The following is an 18,679-nucleotide window of genomic DNA, read 5'->3' as shown; positions in this document are numbered from 1 at the left end:
ATTTCAAAAAAGTAAAGTTGGCAACGTGAAATAATTCATGCTTTTGAAAGCATTTAAATAAAGTTTTGGACATAGTTTACTAATTGTAACTCCCAGAAACAGACTCAGCATCACAGTTTGATGAAAATGAATAATGCAGAAACGATTTTGCAACATGTGAAAGCCTGTTTCGTAGCTGATTGGAAAAGTGAGGGTATGTTGATTGAGGAAACCAAGTCTTCACTTCACATATAATGATTTGACTCTCATAATTTTAGACATACAGTATGTAGGACACAAAGGTAACCTAATAGAGTGGACTTTTCAAGTACATGTACAGTATATCTACCATTTACTTCAGCCAAGAACAACAGCCTCAAGGTCAGACTCATGTTTCTTGATAATTATAGATATTACAATTTAATCAATTAGTAAGTCTTTCTGATTTTCATCATGTGCAAGCGTAATGGTTGAATATTGACTATATACAAGCTAATAAGAAATGATAGCTGTGCTGGCTGTGGTGGTTTTATGAAGGCTCCGGCACCCAGTGGAGTCCATTTCCTGTGCATAATCATGAAAATAAATTCCTAGGATGCTGAATCCTTTTGGTATATAACTGTGCATGCTCTATATTGTTCAGAGAAATAGAATGTTCCTCTCAACACCTGAGGACCCAACAGAATTAATTTCTTTTTTTCCTAGATATAGTCCCCTGAACTCTCTTGCAGACGACTGACTATGATACAGTATCTTCACTTTCTGAAAATGTCTGAGACGTGATCAAACAAAAGAAGAATGCACAAAAATTCTCATGCTCATTATCCACTGGTATTATTTGACTAATAATAATGTATTTTATGCTTTATAGAATCATCAGATGTCAGGTTTGAAAAGTGCATCCATTTAAACTGCAGTATGTAACCAGTGTGAAAGTTGTACAGAAGAAAATCTGTGGTACCCTGAAAGCATGTGGCCACCCAAAGTGTACAACAATATTACATGTGACACAGAGGTGAAGAAGGATTGGCACAAAAATACATTCTAGAGGTGGTGCGAGCCTGCTCTTCAGCTCAGGAACAGTTAACCTACATCTGTAGGACAAAGGATGCTCATTTGCGGACACCAATGGGCACATTTTGTACAAAGGTGACATTAGTTTGAGATGAATGAAAGACACCATATACAAATTAACCACCTGGTTCCTTATCAACTCATAATAGTGCTTTAGGGCAGATTGGAAATACTGTAGTGACTTTAACAAATCTCTTCATTTTAAGGACCTCAGAGGACCTTAAATATTAGAAATATACTACTGAGAGAACTGATAAAGCTATTTGGACAAGAGGTGCAATGGACAATAGTGGAAATGTCTTCAAATACTTAACAGACCAGCTGCCTCCAATCCAGCCTTCAGGCTTTATCCTGACCCAGATGAAGGAGAATCAGGTTTCTTATGGCACCATTTTGTGCTTCTAATGCCATTTGTAAGAACTCACTATGCCTGAATCTGGACCACAAACCAGAGCCAGGAGGAACGTCTGACAACGTGTCAAGCACTTTTGTATGCATGCTGCACGCAACCCTAGTCTCCCCTGGAGTCTGTGAGGAGGGGCTTGGGAGACAAGGCTGGAGCCCAGAGTGGAGGGATCTGGAAGTGGTACTATTCAAATTTTTAAGATCTCTTTGTCTATGTCTCAACAACTGCAGTTTGAAATGTGTAGCCATGAGTGCCCCTCAAGTCATCATAACTGACAAATCTGGTAAACAAACAAAAGCCTACAAGTAAACTCAGGATATCTAAAGGTTTTTCTTTTTTACACATAACATATGTTAAACAAAAAATAACAAGACAAAGTGACTGCAGTGTTTCCCTCCTGCTTACCAAAGGGATAAATAAATTTGTGCAAATAGATGTGGTTATATGAAATAACTACTGTACAATGAAGCGATGTCTATACTTTTAAATCTCACCTATATAAACTTGCATATGCTAAAGGTCTATGATGGATAATCACAGTCATTTGGTGACCGTTAGCACCTACACCAGTTGATGCAGACATCTTCTCTGATTAATTGGTCAGAAGCTGTTCAGACTGCTGTGGATACATAATGTTGGTTCATTGAGTCCATTAAAAAGCCAGTTTTCATATGGGAGCACAGGGACGGCATATAAAGAGCTAAACCACCATCTCACTCTTCAATGGACTCTTTATTGGTTCTACAGCAATATTTCAATAAAAATGTGTTTATGCATAATTTGTGGGGATTATTTTATTGGGGAAAATGACAGTTTATTACCTTTATGTAGTGTGAAGTCACAAAAGAGTTGTCATGTCTCACTTTTAATGTCACTTAGCCATAAGGTTGTCTTGATGTTGTCAGTCTTACAGATGTCAAAACTTTGAACATAAAAGCAATTTGGACTCTACATTTCTCATTTAGATTTTTATAAAGTTTTTCATCCAATTTCCAAAAATTACTTACCATCAATATTTGTCCACTTTCTCAATTGTGCCATTGATATACAGTATATTCACAAAAATATTCTCAAAAAAGTTTTAATAATAGTACACTACTTACATCCAAACTGGTACCAGAAGTACCAGCTAGCTATAACGAAAAAGTGTTGGTTTGTTGTTTTTGGGCAACAATTGTTTTTATTTGTCTCTGTTCTGTTTCTATTCACAGACAGACGGCTTATTAGACGCTCAGAATTTAAAACTTTAATTCCAAAATCCACCCATGATGAGCTGGCATCTTATCTGGGATGTACCCTGCCTCTTATCCGTACCCAGCTGGGATTGGTTCCAGCAGACCCATGACCCACAAAGCAGACATGCAGCTAACGAGAAAAATGCAATGCCTCATCACCAAAAAAATGGATGGATGGTTGGATGGATGGATAGATGGATGGATTCAAAAAAATTCCTTCTATGAAGAGAAAATCTGAATGACTCGATGGTTAGAAGGGTTTGTACCTTTATACCACTATAAACACTAGAAATAGGAGTATTGAATGCTTTGTGTGATATATTGTATGGGTTAGGAAAGCAATAATACCTGAAACATTTTTGTAGTACTTTCTCACTGTGGCTAAACTTATTCATAGGTGCCATACTTATGTCCACAGCTATTACCATTATCATCACTGCAGCTACATGAATACCCTTCTTTCCCTGTTATGACTCCATGGCAACCATTCTCTATGGTTTTACTGCCTAACTGCCTCCATCTGTATGACTTCTATATCTGTCCTCTGAGTCAGGCTATCTATCTATTTTTCTAACAGCTTTCCCCTTTCCCCTTGTCTTTAGTGTCTTTCTTCATCATCAGCTGTTCCTAAATCTCCTTGTCTGCTTTTACCTTCTCCTTTTTGCACTTCCTCTCCATGTCTTTTTCTTCTCTTTTCACAACAAGGTGTCTGCTCTCTCTCTCCTTGCGATCATATCATTTTTCGCCTCTAATCTAATTTCTCTTGCTATTCATCATGAACCACTGAAACAAACAGAAGACCGGCTGCGATGTAGCTTCAGTTCCCTGGTCTCCGAGTTTACCTGAGGCTCTGTTATTATGAGTAAGGAGTGATGCCAAGTCAAGTCTTAAACTGTGCTCTTCACATAAAATACATAGAAAATGTAGCAAATCTGAAGACAGAGCACTTATCAGAAACTGGAAAGAGGTTCCTTGTGTTCTCTTGCTGTAGAAGGGGATTAGAGACATGCTCCTACTGAGTGGCCTCAGATTTCAACACTCTGAAGATGGTTTTGAGGATTTTTTTAAATCCAAAAACCCCCCAAATCCTTGCATTATGTAGATCCTCATAAAAACATGTAAAAGACTACTGGAAAATATAGACTATTTCACGTATTTGTCATTAACATCAACATGGGAGATCACTATCAATGTATTATTGCTGCTTTGGTGGAAACAGCGACTTTGACATTCAGCCACCGAGTAACTGCTCGCTGTGATTACACTGGGCTAGCTCCAAGGTCTGACTGTGTGAGTGAGTGTTGGCAGAAACAAAGTGTGTCAAAATAAAAGATAAAAGGTTAGAAATACTGAGAAAAAAAATTAAATGTATACAGGACTGTAAACTGCATACTTAATCTGTGCCCCCCCAAAAAAAGAGCATTGGAGACTTTCAAAATAAAATATGTTATATTAAACTGAAATACAGTATGTCAATGATAATTAAATGAGAATATATTTTCTTAGATTATCTCGCGTATGAGAGATGTCATTTTTTTCCCAGTGTGTAAAATAAACTAATTACCTGCATTATTTATATAATAAACATGTAATAGATACATTTTAATATTGACACAAGAGTAATAAAGCTAAATATAAGAAATTGATGAGGTGCTGGAAGTCATTTGAATAACAATTCAGAAAATAAAACCAACCAATCACCAAAACAGAAAGCAGTCAGTGAGGGTTAACAAATAAAACGCTTTGGAAAATCAACAATATGAATGAGGAAATCTGTTGTTGGCCCAGAATCGAGAGCAACCACAAAAGCAGAAAAAGAAAATTCTCCAATAAAAATTAATTAAGAGGTCCAAATAACCATGGAATCAAATTCTTTTTCATTCCTTTTCTTTTTTCTTAATGTCATAATGTAGTTTTGTTAACATTTTCACAGTGTCATCTTGTTTTCATTTACCGATTACTCCATTAGGACTGTTCTGAAAAGTGTTTTATGAATAAAATAAAGGAGCCTTGAATTGTAATTTTGCTGCAGCAGTTTCTAATTACCAAGTCATTTGTTTACTTGTTGGTTTTACAAGTATTTGCTAACAAGATAATAAGCATGAAGAAACCATCAAGAAAATGTGTAAAACTCATCAAAGGTATTGCAATTCATCAAGATGAGGAGATGACACGATGCAAATGTGTGCATCAAATTTCATAATAACTATATTTTAGTGGTTGGAACATTTCACTCATATCTTGTGACCTGGTTGCGATACATCACTGTAAATCAAAGTGATGGAACATGAACCAACCATCTACAGTCATGCTGCAGGCACAGTTAGAAAGATATCTATTTTACTTTATTACTGCTTTTCAGAGTTGGGCAAATCTGATCATAAAACTTACAAAACTTGAGGGTGCATGTTTGCTAACTTGCATAATTATTCCGTGTCTCATATTTCACAAGTAACATATAATTATATGAGGATCTGCCTTTGGCACCAGCAAATACCAGAGTTACCAATGGTCTGATGCTCTGATGGAGTGTTAAACTCCTTTTCTCTCTGGGAAGTATAATTATTTTTCGCTGGAAGCAATAGTGGTGTTACATCATTTATACATTGATTTTTTTTCATTTTATATACTGTAATAATCCCCGAAGAGAAAAATTAAGAATGCACACTCTAGTCTGTTAGTAAATCAATTATATGAATGCATATTAGTTTGGACAGGCCCCTGTAATACACACAACCACACACAAGGGGGCCTGTAAGCATGCAATGGGAGGTAAAGTGGCGGGCAGCCCCTTTGTGGAGCGCCCAAATGAGCAGCTTGTGAGGGGGGGCGGCGCCTTGCTCAAGGGTGCCTCGGCAATTCTCCGGAGGTGAGCTGACACCTCCCACTGTCAGCTCACACTCCGGGTGTGAGATGCAGGAATCGAACCGCCGATTTTGGAACATTGGACGACCCGCTCAACTGCCCGCTCTACCACTGAGCCACTGCCGCCTCCAACTGTAATCAATCGGGATGTCTTTAAGCACAAATAAAACTTTATTTAAAAAGGGAAGAGGTCAAATTATGTCACCAGTTGGTGAGGCTTTTAGCCCAAGGTGATGTATTACTATAGGAGGTGTGGTTCATGATAAGTTATACTGTACTCTTGAAAATGTACCAGTAGAGTTGTATTTTCACATTGACAGTAGAATTTTTATTTTTGTAAGTTTATCCATCTACCTGTCTGTTTGTCTGTCGACCAACTAATCAATCAGTCAATCAATCAGTTTATTGATTAATTAATTAATTCGCAAAGCTTCAGTTTCAGAAGACCAGGACACATCAGAAGAACTACATCCCTCTACATGCCTGGATGTACCTGAGAATTTTGTACCAGAAACTGGAATTATGTGAAAAAAGAAAAGGAAAAGTGTTTTCTCGATAGGCAGATAGAAAATAGATGAATGCCTCTGAATCATCTTTTCAGAAATGCTGAGAGGTAAGAAGGGGATAAAACTAATATTCTGTTTTTGCTTTTTTTAAAAACCATTTTTCTTACTTTGACTTTTGTCTGTTTCACAGAATAAAAAACAAAACAAAACGGTTTTCCAGGTTATCATTCTGAGTGAAGATCTCTACTTCTGTTGTGGTAGAAACTGAAATAGACCAGGTTCTAAATAGAAGAAAAGGATTAACGTTTTCCTCATGTTCTTTTTTTTAATTTCTCAATTGAAAAGGTCAAAATAATCGTATGACATCAATTAAATTAATCTAAAAAAAATTTTTTTTTCACTTGTCGTAAATCCTGCACGTGATCGGCTGCCTCCACATTTAAAGTAGAATCAAAGTAAAATGTTTTTTTTATGACGACTCACCATCGGACCACCTCATAGCATCGTCCACATTTTGAGGCAGCCCCTTCCAGAGCTTGCTGTCTTTTGGGTAGCCCAGGTCCATGCGTCGCAGGTGGTCATCGTAACGCCAGTAGCGGCTGTCTTTGAAGAAGTAGGTTTTGTCATTGTGGAGCCAAACAAAGGCTGCATCAACTCCCTCCAAGGGTAGGCCGAAGTCACTGATGGGACGAGGGTAACCTTCCTCCACAATATTATCTTTAAATACCCAGTACTTTAGACCTGAAAAAAAAGTAGTGTAGAAAAGAATTTAAAAAATATACACGGCCAAAAAAATATTTAAAATGAGAGACCTTAAATGCATGTATGTAACACATGCACTTGTTGTACTTTTATCTCAATTAAGTTCTCAAACTATTACATGGAGAAAAAAATTGTAGAAAATGTCCATTGATGAAGAGGTTTGAGCCTGTCTTTTCATCTTGTACCTTTATAGTATAGATGAATCACACTTTATATCTACCAATCAATGCAGAATGTGGCAGGAAAAAAGAGGATCAAAAATAGAAGAAAGTGTAATCTCCTGATTTCAGACGCTCACCACCACTACTAAAGCAGACTACTTTGCAGTACTTTTGGTACCTTTGAAAAAGACTATTTTATGGTCTCCAGGCCTCTCGTACACGGCATCTACGCTGTCCAGATTGGTTGGGAGACCCCTCCAGAATCGGTGGATCTGAGCAGGACGAAGGGACACCAGGTGCTTCTCTCTCGTTAAGCGCCAGAAGTATTTTCCTGCAAACACATTTGGAGGTAAGTAGAGAGCCATCTAGAATATTGATGCCAAATAATCATGGCTCTTGTATTTTTTTGTGTTACGCTATTTTTATAATATTTTGGTCCTGCTTTAAATTGATAAATTTAATAAAAACCCAACACCACATCTAACTGCACTAGTCTATGAAAAAAACTACTTTTTCTCAGTAAAATCAGGATAACAATGATCCATACATGTTAAATATCTCTTGTGGGTTGTATAAAAGATTAACAATTCTACTGCTGAGGGTATTTGAACCCGTTTCTTGTTTAGCTTGTCAGTGGGAGGTTAAGGGTCCTTCATCCAGAGAGCAAACATGAAAGCCTGATGTAACATCAGGGCTGCCGTCTCCCAGCAGGGCTCAGGGTGTTGTCTGGAGTCTACGTCTCACCCTCTGTCTCATGCTCATTCTGTTGAATTTTTTTTCTCTCCATTAATTTTCTCCGACTTCCACTCATTTAGCTCATTTCTTTTTATTTCTTCCCACGCAGCTCTTTGCATCTGTCTGCCTTTCTATGTGTTTCCATACCCTTGAAAAAGAAGGCCTCTCCTCGTATCTGGGCCACGGCATCAAAGCGGCTAGTGCATCTGTCAGGGGCATCTCTCGCCAGCCTAAGAGATGGGAAGAAAGTAGGAGCAGAGAAGATCGTAAAAAGCAGAGGGATAAGAACCTCATATATTAAACTTTAATTTCTCTTATTTTCTTTACATATTTGTTGCAAAAACAACTTTAAAAAAATATTTTTTTCAAGCTCTTAACATGCAGCTACATTTGAGTTTTGGTTACTGACTCCTCCATGGTGCACTAGTACAGCCGAGGCTCGACACAAGAATAGGTGTTATTGGGCTGACATGGAGAGGTCCTTCTGTGTGTGTGTCTCTCGGTTCTTAAGTGATTTAAAGCACTAACGTGGCTGGCCTTCCAATAATGAAGCCATTAGCAACACAGAGCTGAGGGTGGGAGCCTGCCAGGCCTTATATTACCAACAAAGGTCTCTATTCAGAGCTTTATTAACACTACACCATTGACTAGTAGTCAGTACAGGTGCCCTCACCAGGCCTAATCCAGCTTTTTCATGCCTCACGACCCGATGGTGTCGGTGGGAAATGATTAATGAAGACAGTAGATATCCAAAACCCGGCAGCAGAAGATGGTTAATTATCCCCATTGCTGCCTGTTTATCTCAGGCTGCCTCATTTTACTCGTGTCTGTGTGAATGTTTAGTTTTTGTCAAACAAATCTGGTTCGCAGACCTTCAAAATGTTTGTGAACTCTTCTTCTCGGGGGGTAACCCGAAGGTTAGCGCTTCGGTGGTTTAGCTCTGTGTGCGTTTGTGCACTAAAACAAAACAATGGACAAAATTAAGAGAAATTAATTATCCTTGATGATCTCAAAAACTACAGGCTGATAGCTGCCCATTTTGCTTGAGGGAATTACTTAATTAGATGGGCAGGCTCCCAAGCTCAGTCATGGCATCTTAGCTAATTTGCTTTGTTGGCGCCTCGTGACTTCCTTTCGAACTTAAAAAAAAAGAAACGTTTTTACAATACACATGATGAGATGATTAAATTGAATATTCCTGAATTGATTCATTACATTATTTCTCAGAGAAAGAAGGGCAAGTAAGTAAGAAATATAAAAACACTGACATTATAATTATGCTGATGCACAGGAAACCTTAGAGATGTATCCGAACTTCAATTATGAGCCTAACTTTGAAACAGCCTGTATTTAATCTGATTGAAATAAAAAATATGGGGTACATTAAATATTATGAGATTTTTGCATCGACTTTCATCAAATGAAGCCATACAATACATCAAGGAGCATCACTTGTCCTTGTCAGCCGGGTCCTGAGTCTACTGTGTTGTGAGATTGAAGTGCTCCTCTTTACTGCACTCGTAGCACAGTTTGTATCGTGTGGAGTGGGATTCACAGAATGTGTGTAGTGGGGGAAAACATCAGCTTTCGTCCATGTAGGGTCCTACAGAGAGGTTTAAAGAGGGCTAAGTGGATAACACTAACCACAATGTACAGTCAGCGGCTCTTTGTTGCACTGAAATACTCCAAGTGGTTTCCTTATGTGTACTCACAGAACACTGGATCTGTTTTCAGGAAGGTCCAGCAGGACCGGAGGCTCGGCAGTCTGGGAGGGGTGGCCTGGTCGGTTTGTGTGAGACACGGAGTCTCTCACACCTAAAACGCCAAAAAGTCAACACAAATGAATGTTCAAAATAAAAATGGTTATTTTGATTCTTCCTTGTTCGTTTGACTTAATTCTTTCGAAGTATTAATATTTCCTTGTCTTGCTGCACGGTGGAATTCTCGTCACCTTTGTTTGGCATTTCTTAATTCACTCACTCACTTTGCCTGACTCTTGTTCAGGTATATCAGTCTCTTTCCAGTAAATGGTGTGATAAGGTCACATGCCATGACAAGGTCCAATTACCTCCATCGGTGTTTTCATTAAATCAGTAACCTTTCTATATAGAACTCATCAGCTGCTTCTTGTTGCATGAGGAGTCTTCAGAATCTTCTCTGCCGAGCTGTCATGGGATAATGTGCAAGCCCGCCGTTGCACCGGGAAACGTAATTACAGCAGAGTCCGGGGAGTCATAGGTTTGCAGATATACTGAAGGTAAAGTATCTATTTTAAGTTTTACAGATTTCACAGCACTGATAGAAGAGGCTGAGAAATCTTTGAAATGTTTATGAAGATCTAGTTTAGACTCTAACACAAACCTCATGTTCATAAGGATGTGACACCGTAAACAATGACGTGTAAATATTCTATGTATCCAGACAGCACTCTGTCTTCAGTCTTTCAACTCTGATGAAATGAGGTGCAAACACTATTTCCAAGTAATCTGGAAATACCTTGGAAGGCTGACCATGAAATAAAGGGGAAAAAACAGTGCCTTTCCAAATGTCATAAATGCTGTTACCTCCATTTATTATGTGCCCTTCAGGCTTACATGGCTGCTTTGTTTCACGTCAAGCATTTTTCTGACTAATAAACAACGACTGAAAACATTCTCCACACGGAAGGCACTCAGGGCAGATTCATTAATGGAAATTCTGAAATGAGAATTATTTTTTTCAATCTTCCATTACTTGTCTCCTGCAGCCACATTCATGAAGTAGTAAGTTGAACACACGTTCATCCGTACCATAGAGCTGCCAAACGCGGACCTTGTCTTCATAGGGTAGGTCATACTTCAGAGGGTCTCCTACGGGACCCTGGTAGTACGGTCTCATGATGGACTCCATGGCTGAGGTGTGGACCAGACCGATGGCGTGACCAAACTCATGGACTGCGACTGCAAACAGATCCATTCCATGAGAGTCTGGATGGAAACACAGAGAGGGATTAAATCAAGGTGACTGGAAATTACTGAAACATGAAGAAATGACAGATCTTAGATTTCTCAAAAAAACAAAAAAACCCCAAAACATTAATAGAGTGAAAATGGGTACATGCTCATTTTGACATTAAAGACTAGTGAATAACTACAATAGTTACATATACTAATGTAATTATGATCTGTTTCTAGTGTTCCACCACAATATCAACTTCCAGTCTTCTTGAACTATGATCACTGCGGTTAATATTATGACTAATTCTACTTCAACAGGTCCTATTGCTAATGGGTGACAACCAGCCAAATATCTAACTATTATCAATCCAGAGGTTGCATATAAACTCTTTTTTGGTTCATCAAAGATATAAAATATTAGGAAGTTCACAGATTCCTTTCCAGTGTAATTTTCACTGCAATATTACATCTGCGAAGGCCAGTGGCATTTGCATATAAATACCTACTGACCCTTTGTTTACTGTCTGCATTGAAAGACAAAAATAATATAGAGACGACAGCGGGCATGACTCAGCTTTGGAAGAGGAAGTGAAAAGACGAGACGAGGCAGAGAGGAAAAGAAAGAAAGTAATGAAGATGAGAAAAGAAGAGCAGGTACTAGAAGCTCACAATAGGTTTGTTATTGTGTCCCCGTGCTGTTCAACACACACAAACCCATCTTGATCACACTGAAATGATGTGCGCCTAATTACCACAGAGATATACTATATTTGTGGTGATTACAGCGGAACCTCTACACTCACTATAACAACACAACGGCAGCATATCTGCTTGGAGCTGTGTTGCTATACGGCACATTGTCAAATGATTGGTTTTCTTTGGTTTTTCTATAGTGTGTAATAATTGATTTATTCTGTGAAGTGGGCAGAGTTGATGTTTGGGAGCTGTAGATAAATGAGTAGGAGGAAGAACCACTGAAAAAGAAAACCCCAAAGAAGCTCATTATTAAGAAATGAAAAAAGAATGTGAACTAGTTCATCTTTGGGAACTTGAACATGAACCGGTTAATTTTAATTGGTGTCACATGAACTTTGAAATAGTTCATCCAGTGAGTGAACTTGCACAACATCTGGGACAACTATGGTCGAGCGAGCTGTTGCTGCTTCGATTCTTAATGTGAGTCACAGTGTAAGATGAAAACTTTATGGGACACAAGAAGAACAGGTGGAGCACTGGTTTGTTTGACACAGTGTGAAACAATGAAGCTGTGTAATGTTCAATGAGCATTTATCAAAAAGTACTCAGCAGTTAGACTATTGGCAGCAAAGCACCTCATATATAGTTGGTGACATTAATTAGCGTGGGTGTATTTCATGTTCATGGGCATACACACACACACACACGCACGCACGCACGCACGCACGCACGCACGCACACACACACACACACCCATTACCTACTACCATAGAATAGAATCTAATAATGCTGTCAGCATTCTGACTCATAATGCTGAAGGCATTGTTCCATATCTACTAAGTTTGAGTATAATCAGTGCAGGGGTTGTTGGTAAATAGATTCGGAAGGACCCTGTGGTGATGACTGCCAGTGTGAACTTTTTTGCTGCAACTCTGAATTCTAAATTGACCCAGTCAAATCCTTGTTCAGGTATTTTATCCTTTTTAAACTCAACTGCTTATGGTACAAATTAAAAGCCATGACAGACAGCTCAGGAAGCTCTGACTGCTGTTAGGCATGTGGTGAAGTGAGATAACTATGGTAATACTGCCAGACTCCCTGACCTGGCAATCAAAACTGAAGCTGCGGTTTATTAAAGCACCTTTCCCTTGATGCTCAGCTAAAAAAAAACAAAAAACCTCACAATCTCTTTGGTGGTCTCTTCAAAGCAAGACAAAACCCATGACTTACGAGTTTTAGATTAAGAAAAATATGAAAAGCTTTTTTTTTTAAAAAGCCAAGCCAATTTAAGAGTTCCTCTGTGGCTTCAGTCAAGTGTGCTTTAGGTTAACCCAAGACTGGCTTTGTCTCGGGGACATGGATTAACCATCTGAGGTATTCACAAGGCAAATCTAATGCTAATCTGTGGGAACACATGGTAATTTGAGAAAGGTGGATGAGAGAAAGAGCATGTATATAAAGAGAGAGTACAGGGTTTCAGGGCAGAGCATGTATCATCATATTTACAATCACTGTCAGGCTGACAGAACAAATGTAATGCCTGTGGAAGTGGGAGTAGAGATGAAACTGTTTTATTTAGGAAAGCTGAGACATGGCGAGACAGGAACAACATTTGTGTTCCTGTACAGACACAATATTATTCTGTTCACCAGGGATCCATCTTTTAACCTTTCCAATATACCGGAATGCTTTCATTACAAAATAGGAGTTAAAGGCTTCATTCACTAAACCTCTAAAGTCCTCCAGTCTCCCATTCCTTCAGTCCTCATAAGATCACAGGACAAATTTTTAATTTGATTTTAGAAGGCCTTTGAAAAAAGTGAGCATCACTCAGCCTTTTGTGGATGCCCTATTTTTTTGACAGACTAAATTTATGGAGTATACCATTAACATGAGTCCGGATTACCTTTGACAGAATGAAAGCCTACATGACGATACAGTTTTATCTGCAACTAAAACCATTGAATGAGTTCTGGATTGGACCGAGGTTGTTATGACCCAGACTGTCTGTGGAAAGAGATGCAACATAAAAACAAGGTGCTCTTGGTTTCACAAAGTTATTTACTTAATTGCCAGATGTGTAGAAGGGATGATATGAGGCAATGCTTTCTCCATCTATCTATCAGACGATTTTGTAACACGCACCGGCCATGCTGATGTTCTTCAGTGGACACCTGAATCTGAGTAACCTTCATGTAGAGCGATAGTCATTTGTCAGTATTCCGTATGTACAACACTATCAAGGGATCTCTGGGCTTAATATATTCCACAATTTTTCTGAAATATCGTTTGTAACAAGGCTTGTACTCCCTCCCACGGGTTGCATTAACCGCAGCCACATCTGAGGGTTGGTGATGCCTTACCAACTGCGTTTGAAGGAACAGGAGAATCTCCTGTGACCCACTCATGAGTGGGTCAAGGCATCTATAGAAGAAAAAAACCCAATGCCTTTGGATGATTCCCTGCAGTCTGTTCAGGGCCTACAACCACAGTTTTGAAGCAATGCTGGAGCACCACCAGTACACGGGGCCTCTATGGACGAACAGTCTGCCAGGTGATTCGACCCCAAAATGTTACAGGACCCTGATGGCTCAGGACATTGATGGCTCAGGGTCCTGTAACATTTTGGGGGAGTCTCTTTATGGAGAGGCACACATCCACAGCAGGAGTACAGACAACTCTATCCACTGATGGAGAACAACACCATTCTGCTGCTCTCTGCAGCATACGGTGACCTTTGCAACGTGACATTTATTCCCAGCTGCCAAGTCAAGCCATATCGCTGTAGTGGCCTCCCTCTACCCTGAACATGCTGAGTAAGCACTTTCACCTATTACGTATGAGACCCATATGGTGTCCTCATAGGTTTACACTTAAGGTGCATAAACTGACATACCAATACACCTCAAAGACACATGGCTTGTCTAAGGCCTTGTTCAGACTAGTCGCCTATATCTGATTTTTAGCCCATACGGATTGATGTTTTTATCTCGTTTGTAGTCTGAACAGTCCCACACCACATGGTATCTGATTTTTGCAGGATGGATTGAAACCACATTCAGGGGGTAGTTTTTTTGTCGGATAGGGACAGAGGCGTCCTCAGTCTAAACAGCTCCGCGACGTCATATCCGTGATGCAAGAGCAAAGCGCCAGTAGAAAGAGCTTTGTGCATTACGGAGCGGTAAAAAACGGAAGAAGAAATTGACCATGTCTGGTTTGTGTGAGATTTTCTCCACCTCTCTACCAGACAGTGATATCGCCAGTAAGCTAAGGTAACAAAACTTCATGTTTGTTGTTATTGCCGCCGTCGCAATTATATGACCTCTCACATTACGCGCACTGAACGACGACTCCGTCCCGACGTCGTTGCTATGGCAACCTGTCAGATCGATTGATAATATGGCCCAGTCTGAATAGAGCCAGAACGCCTTTGGACACTTGCTAAAAACAGTGTGAACAGTCATCCCAAAAAATCAGATACAGAAGGAAATCTGATATGCCTGCAGTCTGAACGGCGTATAAACAACCCACAATTTAAGAAAAAACCATGTGTAAACATTCTCTATATCCACCAACAGGGCAACAAGGTGAACTGGCTGTGACTAACCTGACAGGTTGTGTGTTTGTGTCAGACAGCATACAGCCTGACGATATCCCTGATTTATGAACCCTCCAGTGCTTCAGGTAAACATTATTTGTTATGAAAGGGATGGAGCAGACTGATGTTAACCCTTCATTGTTTTCATGTTTTTCTTTCCAGTCTGGCCTCCACTACTTGCCATAATCATAAAACAATATAAACAGAAGCATCAAACTTTTTTTTTTTTTTAACCTTTTTTATATATCAAGTGAAGCCTTCACAAGTTTCCCTGAGCAATACTATGACCCAAAATGACCACATCTTGTGCTTTGTTTATGGTAATTAAAATGTATACTGGTTTTCAATTGCTACTTATTTTTATTTTGTGCCACACATTTCTTTTTATCTCAAGTTCTTTAAAGCAAAAGTTACAAAACGTCTCAAAAAATGAGAACAATTAAGATCTCATGCTTTTGAAACAAAAGCAAACCCCATAGATTATTTCATAGCTGAATTGATTACCAGATATAAATGTTTTATTACAATTTATTTTTGCGTGCTGGACCATAGTTTCACTTTGCCTTCCTTTCCTACCTGTGGTGATTTTATGGTTTGTCCTGTGACTGGATTTTGACCACATTATATAGTATGATTCTCCCTTTACTCCAATTACACTTACAGTACTCTGCCTTGTCCCTTCCTCTTTTAGGATCTGAAACTACTCCCCCCAATCGCTACTTACATCTACCACTATGAGAGAGACACACAAAGACAAGGACAGTGAAGGAGTTTGGTTTTTTTTTCAATTCTGTCCAAAGTACAGTGACAGTTTACTCTGATTGTCACATTAATTCTTCCAACCTTTACAAACTGAAAAAGAAAGCAGAAGCCCTTCGGTTTATGCTGCATCAATGTTTCAGGTAGTTGAACTTGGTGACACTAGATTCAAGATTTAAAGTAGATTTTGTCTGCTAAACACGTAGTAGATCAAAGTCAAAGGTGAACCATCACATCTACCCACATTCCTCATCATTTCTTGACAACAATACATGCTGATGCATGTATTAAGTTTCATGAAACTCGAAACTTAACACATGGAAATACATCATTTCTATAAAAATAAGAATTGTATCATGTTGACTGAAGTACACGGTTGCTCTAATATGTGTGTACAGTATGTCCAGTTTTCTAATAAGAATTTTGTATATAATAGGAGGAGCACTAAACTGTGATTTTCCTACTCTATTTTCTTCTGTTGCCAAGAGACATAACATGTACATCACACACAAAGATGCATGTGCACCACACTCCCTGAAAAACAAATTGAATGTCAAGAAAAAATTGTCCAGCTTAATGATGCTTTTGTTCTAGTCAGGGTAATCAGATGCCGAAGCAGATTGTTGGCAGGGCGATAATTAACAGAAGCAATCTGTTGCCTGTCAAGGCAACAACAACACTTTAAGACCTCCACTTATTTGATCTCACACACATTCTTGTGATGGATGGCAGAGCCATTAATCACACGGCAGGGATGAACTGGTCCGCTAAACGTGGTGCTTAATATTCCAGTATTCAGCATCATCATACACATTAGGAGCTGGCCTTGGTGAGCACAGATTTAGGGTCCCGCTGAGAACAATGCACAAGGAGAGAGGGTAAGGGAATTAGCACAGGCAATTACTCATTTGTGGTTTTGTCTGATAAGAGCCATTTTTCTGAAGATGATTACATAATACTACAATCTGCTGAGGCACTGACATCCACTTTTTTGCCTTCTGGGCTGACCTAATAAGTTTACATCTTCTCAAGGGATTAGCATGCTTTTCAAAAAATCGCTAAGAACAATAATGTGTGAATCTTCCGTGTAGAAGTGCAGCTAAGCCCAGCAGGACTCCACGTCTGCTGTCTTACAAGCAAAACGATACGTAGAGGCAGAGATACTGACATCAGATAAACAACGCCTCAGAGACAAGCTGATGAAGTGCTGGAGGTGGGTGTGGGTGTTATGAGACGACAGCAAAGTGGGGCAGGCAGAGTGTGACTTGAAGAAATTAAAAGTTGTTTGGCTCACTTTTTTTTTCTCCCTACCTCAGTGTGAGAGTCTGAAAGCTCATGAGTGAAAGCAAACGGAGGAGCTAAACAAAGCATTTTAATCTGGATGGAGGCAGAAGCAGAGGAAGAGAGAAATGTACCAGGACTGTGGTTATCTTTGTGGAACTCATTTTTGTTTTGTTTTTTTTGTTTTTTTGCAGGGATTTTTGTCTTCAGAAGATGAGAACATTATAAAGAAATGTCAGTCTACGCTTGATTTAAAGAGGAAAACGCTTGAACCCTAAGTGGATTCATTTCAGTGGAAAAAACACACATCTTTCAAAAATGTGATTCACACAATCATACCATGCTTTTCGCTTTCTCCCTCAGTGAGCGACACTTTACAGTGAAGTCTGCAGACAGAGGGTTTCTACGATCCACCAGTCTCCATGAATTATTTGTGACGGTTTTTTCTTCACTTACATTTTTGTCATTTTAATTGTTTCGACGTGTGAATAGACGATATCGTTGCCCTTTTTCTCTCTCACTTTGTTGCCCTGATTCCATTAACCAAAACCCCATCTACGCAGCTGTCCCTTCTCCCCTTGTTCCTGTCAGTGCGATGGGCTGGTGGGACGTCTCATTAGAGAAGATTGAGCTGCTGCTCTGCAACATATGACTCACAGCCCTGACAGCACAAAATAAATGAAGAAGATCAACGCAGGTCCTGAACCCATCACAGACTCAACTACTATGACACACGCACACACATTTAATTAATTTTACCTCGGCACTTAATGCTTTATCAATATTTTTGTATTTACAATATCAGACAATGCCCTGTGATGAGCTGGCGTCTCATCTGGGGTGAACCCCGCCTTTCATTCGTAACCAGCTGTGATAGGCTCCGGCAGACTTGTGACCCACAAGTCTGTATGCGAGATGGAAGAACTGGATGGAACAGAGCCAAAGTTTTGGTTCTGATCATTTCAATTAACTGTCCAAACATCACAAGGCAATGTTAATAGAAAAACAGTCAGCTTACTGGAAAAGAAATCTTAAAGAAGGGTTATGGGTTTGTTTTTTTGTAAAATATAAACATATTACACGTCATTCAAAATTATGACTGAAAGATAACTCCATGCATACTCCCATGTGAAACACACAACAATGTAAAAAAAAAAAAAGTTGCAAAATGTGACTGCTGCATGTGATCTACATTTCCAAGAACGCATCCTAGGAACAGTTGTTTAGCTCTGCCGACTGCAGCAGCATCAAATTGGCAGTTGTGCAACTGTAGCTGATCTCTGCTTCTTTTAAGATACTGCCCAAGATATTACACACATTGCCATGCAAAGGACACGGTGCACAGGACTGCTATTGGTGCTTGTGTATGGAGAATCACTCTTATTGTCAGAGCTCCCAATTCAAAAAAATCCTGCTTTCCTACGGATTTTGGTGCTTTGCTCTGAGCTTAGAAGTGAAAGGTTTTTGCAAGGTTTTGTTGTGACTTTATCTTACATGCAGGCAGGAATTACTCTATTTGGGATGTATGTGCCTGAGGTGAGTAGTTAGAAGTAGGTATAAGCTGCCAAGTCATGAAATTGTGTTTCTCCTGAAAGCAAAAAAGGCTTGACTTGGAGTCTGAGGAGGTGTAGTGGCGTCCACAAATATCACAACCATTTGGCATGCCTTCATTTCTTGGCTTTGGGG

At 39.3% G+C, this 18,679-nt stretch overlaps 1 protein-coding gene across 1 annotated transcript in view; it reads right to left on the bottom strand.

The window, feature by feature from the left end:
- Positions 1 to 18,679, bottom strand: part of LOC137608608 (matrix metalloproteinase-17-like) — a 63,077-nt gene that overhangs the window by 3,328 nt on the left and 41,070 nt on the right. Inside the window, exons 5-9 of the mRNA XM_068335106.1 lie at positions 10,513 to 10,689; positions 9,436 to 9,538; positions 7,871 to 7,953; positions 7,167 to 7,319; positions 6,549 to 6,806 (exon numbers count right to left, since the gene is read on the bottom strand). Coding sequence (XP_068191207.1) covers positions 6,549 to 6,806; positions 7,167 to 7,319; positions 7,871 to 7,953; positions 9,436 to 9,538; positions 10,513 to 10,689 — 774 coding nt within the window. The remainder of the gene's footprint in view (positions 1 to 6,548; positions 6,807 to 7,166; positions 7,320 to 7,870; positions 7,954 to 9,435; positions 9,539 to 10,512; positions 10,690 to 18,679) is intronic.

Source organism: Antennarius striatus, chromosome 15 (assembly GCF_040054535.1).
Source record: "Antennarius striatus isolate MH-2024 chromosome 15, ASM4005453v1, whole genome shotgun sequence".
NCBI classification, from domain to species: Eukaryota; Metazoa; Chordata; class Actinopteri; order Lophiiformes; family Antennariidae; genus Antennarius; species Antennarius striatus.
The sequence above is the reverse complement of the archived record's forward strand: the minus strand, read 5'-3'. Positions and strand labels throughout refer to the sequence as shown.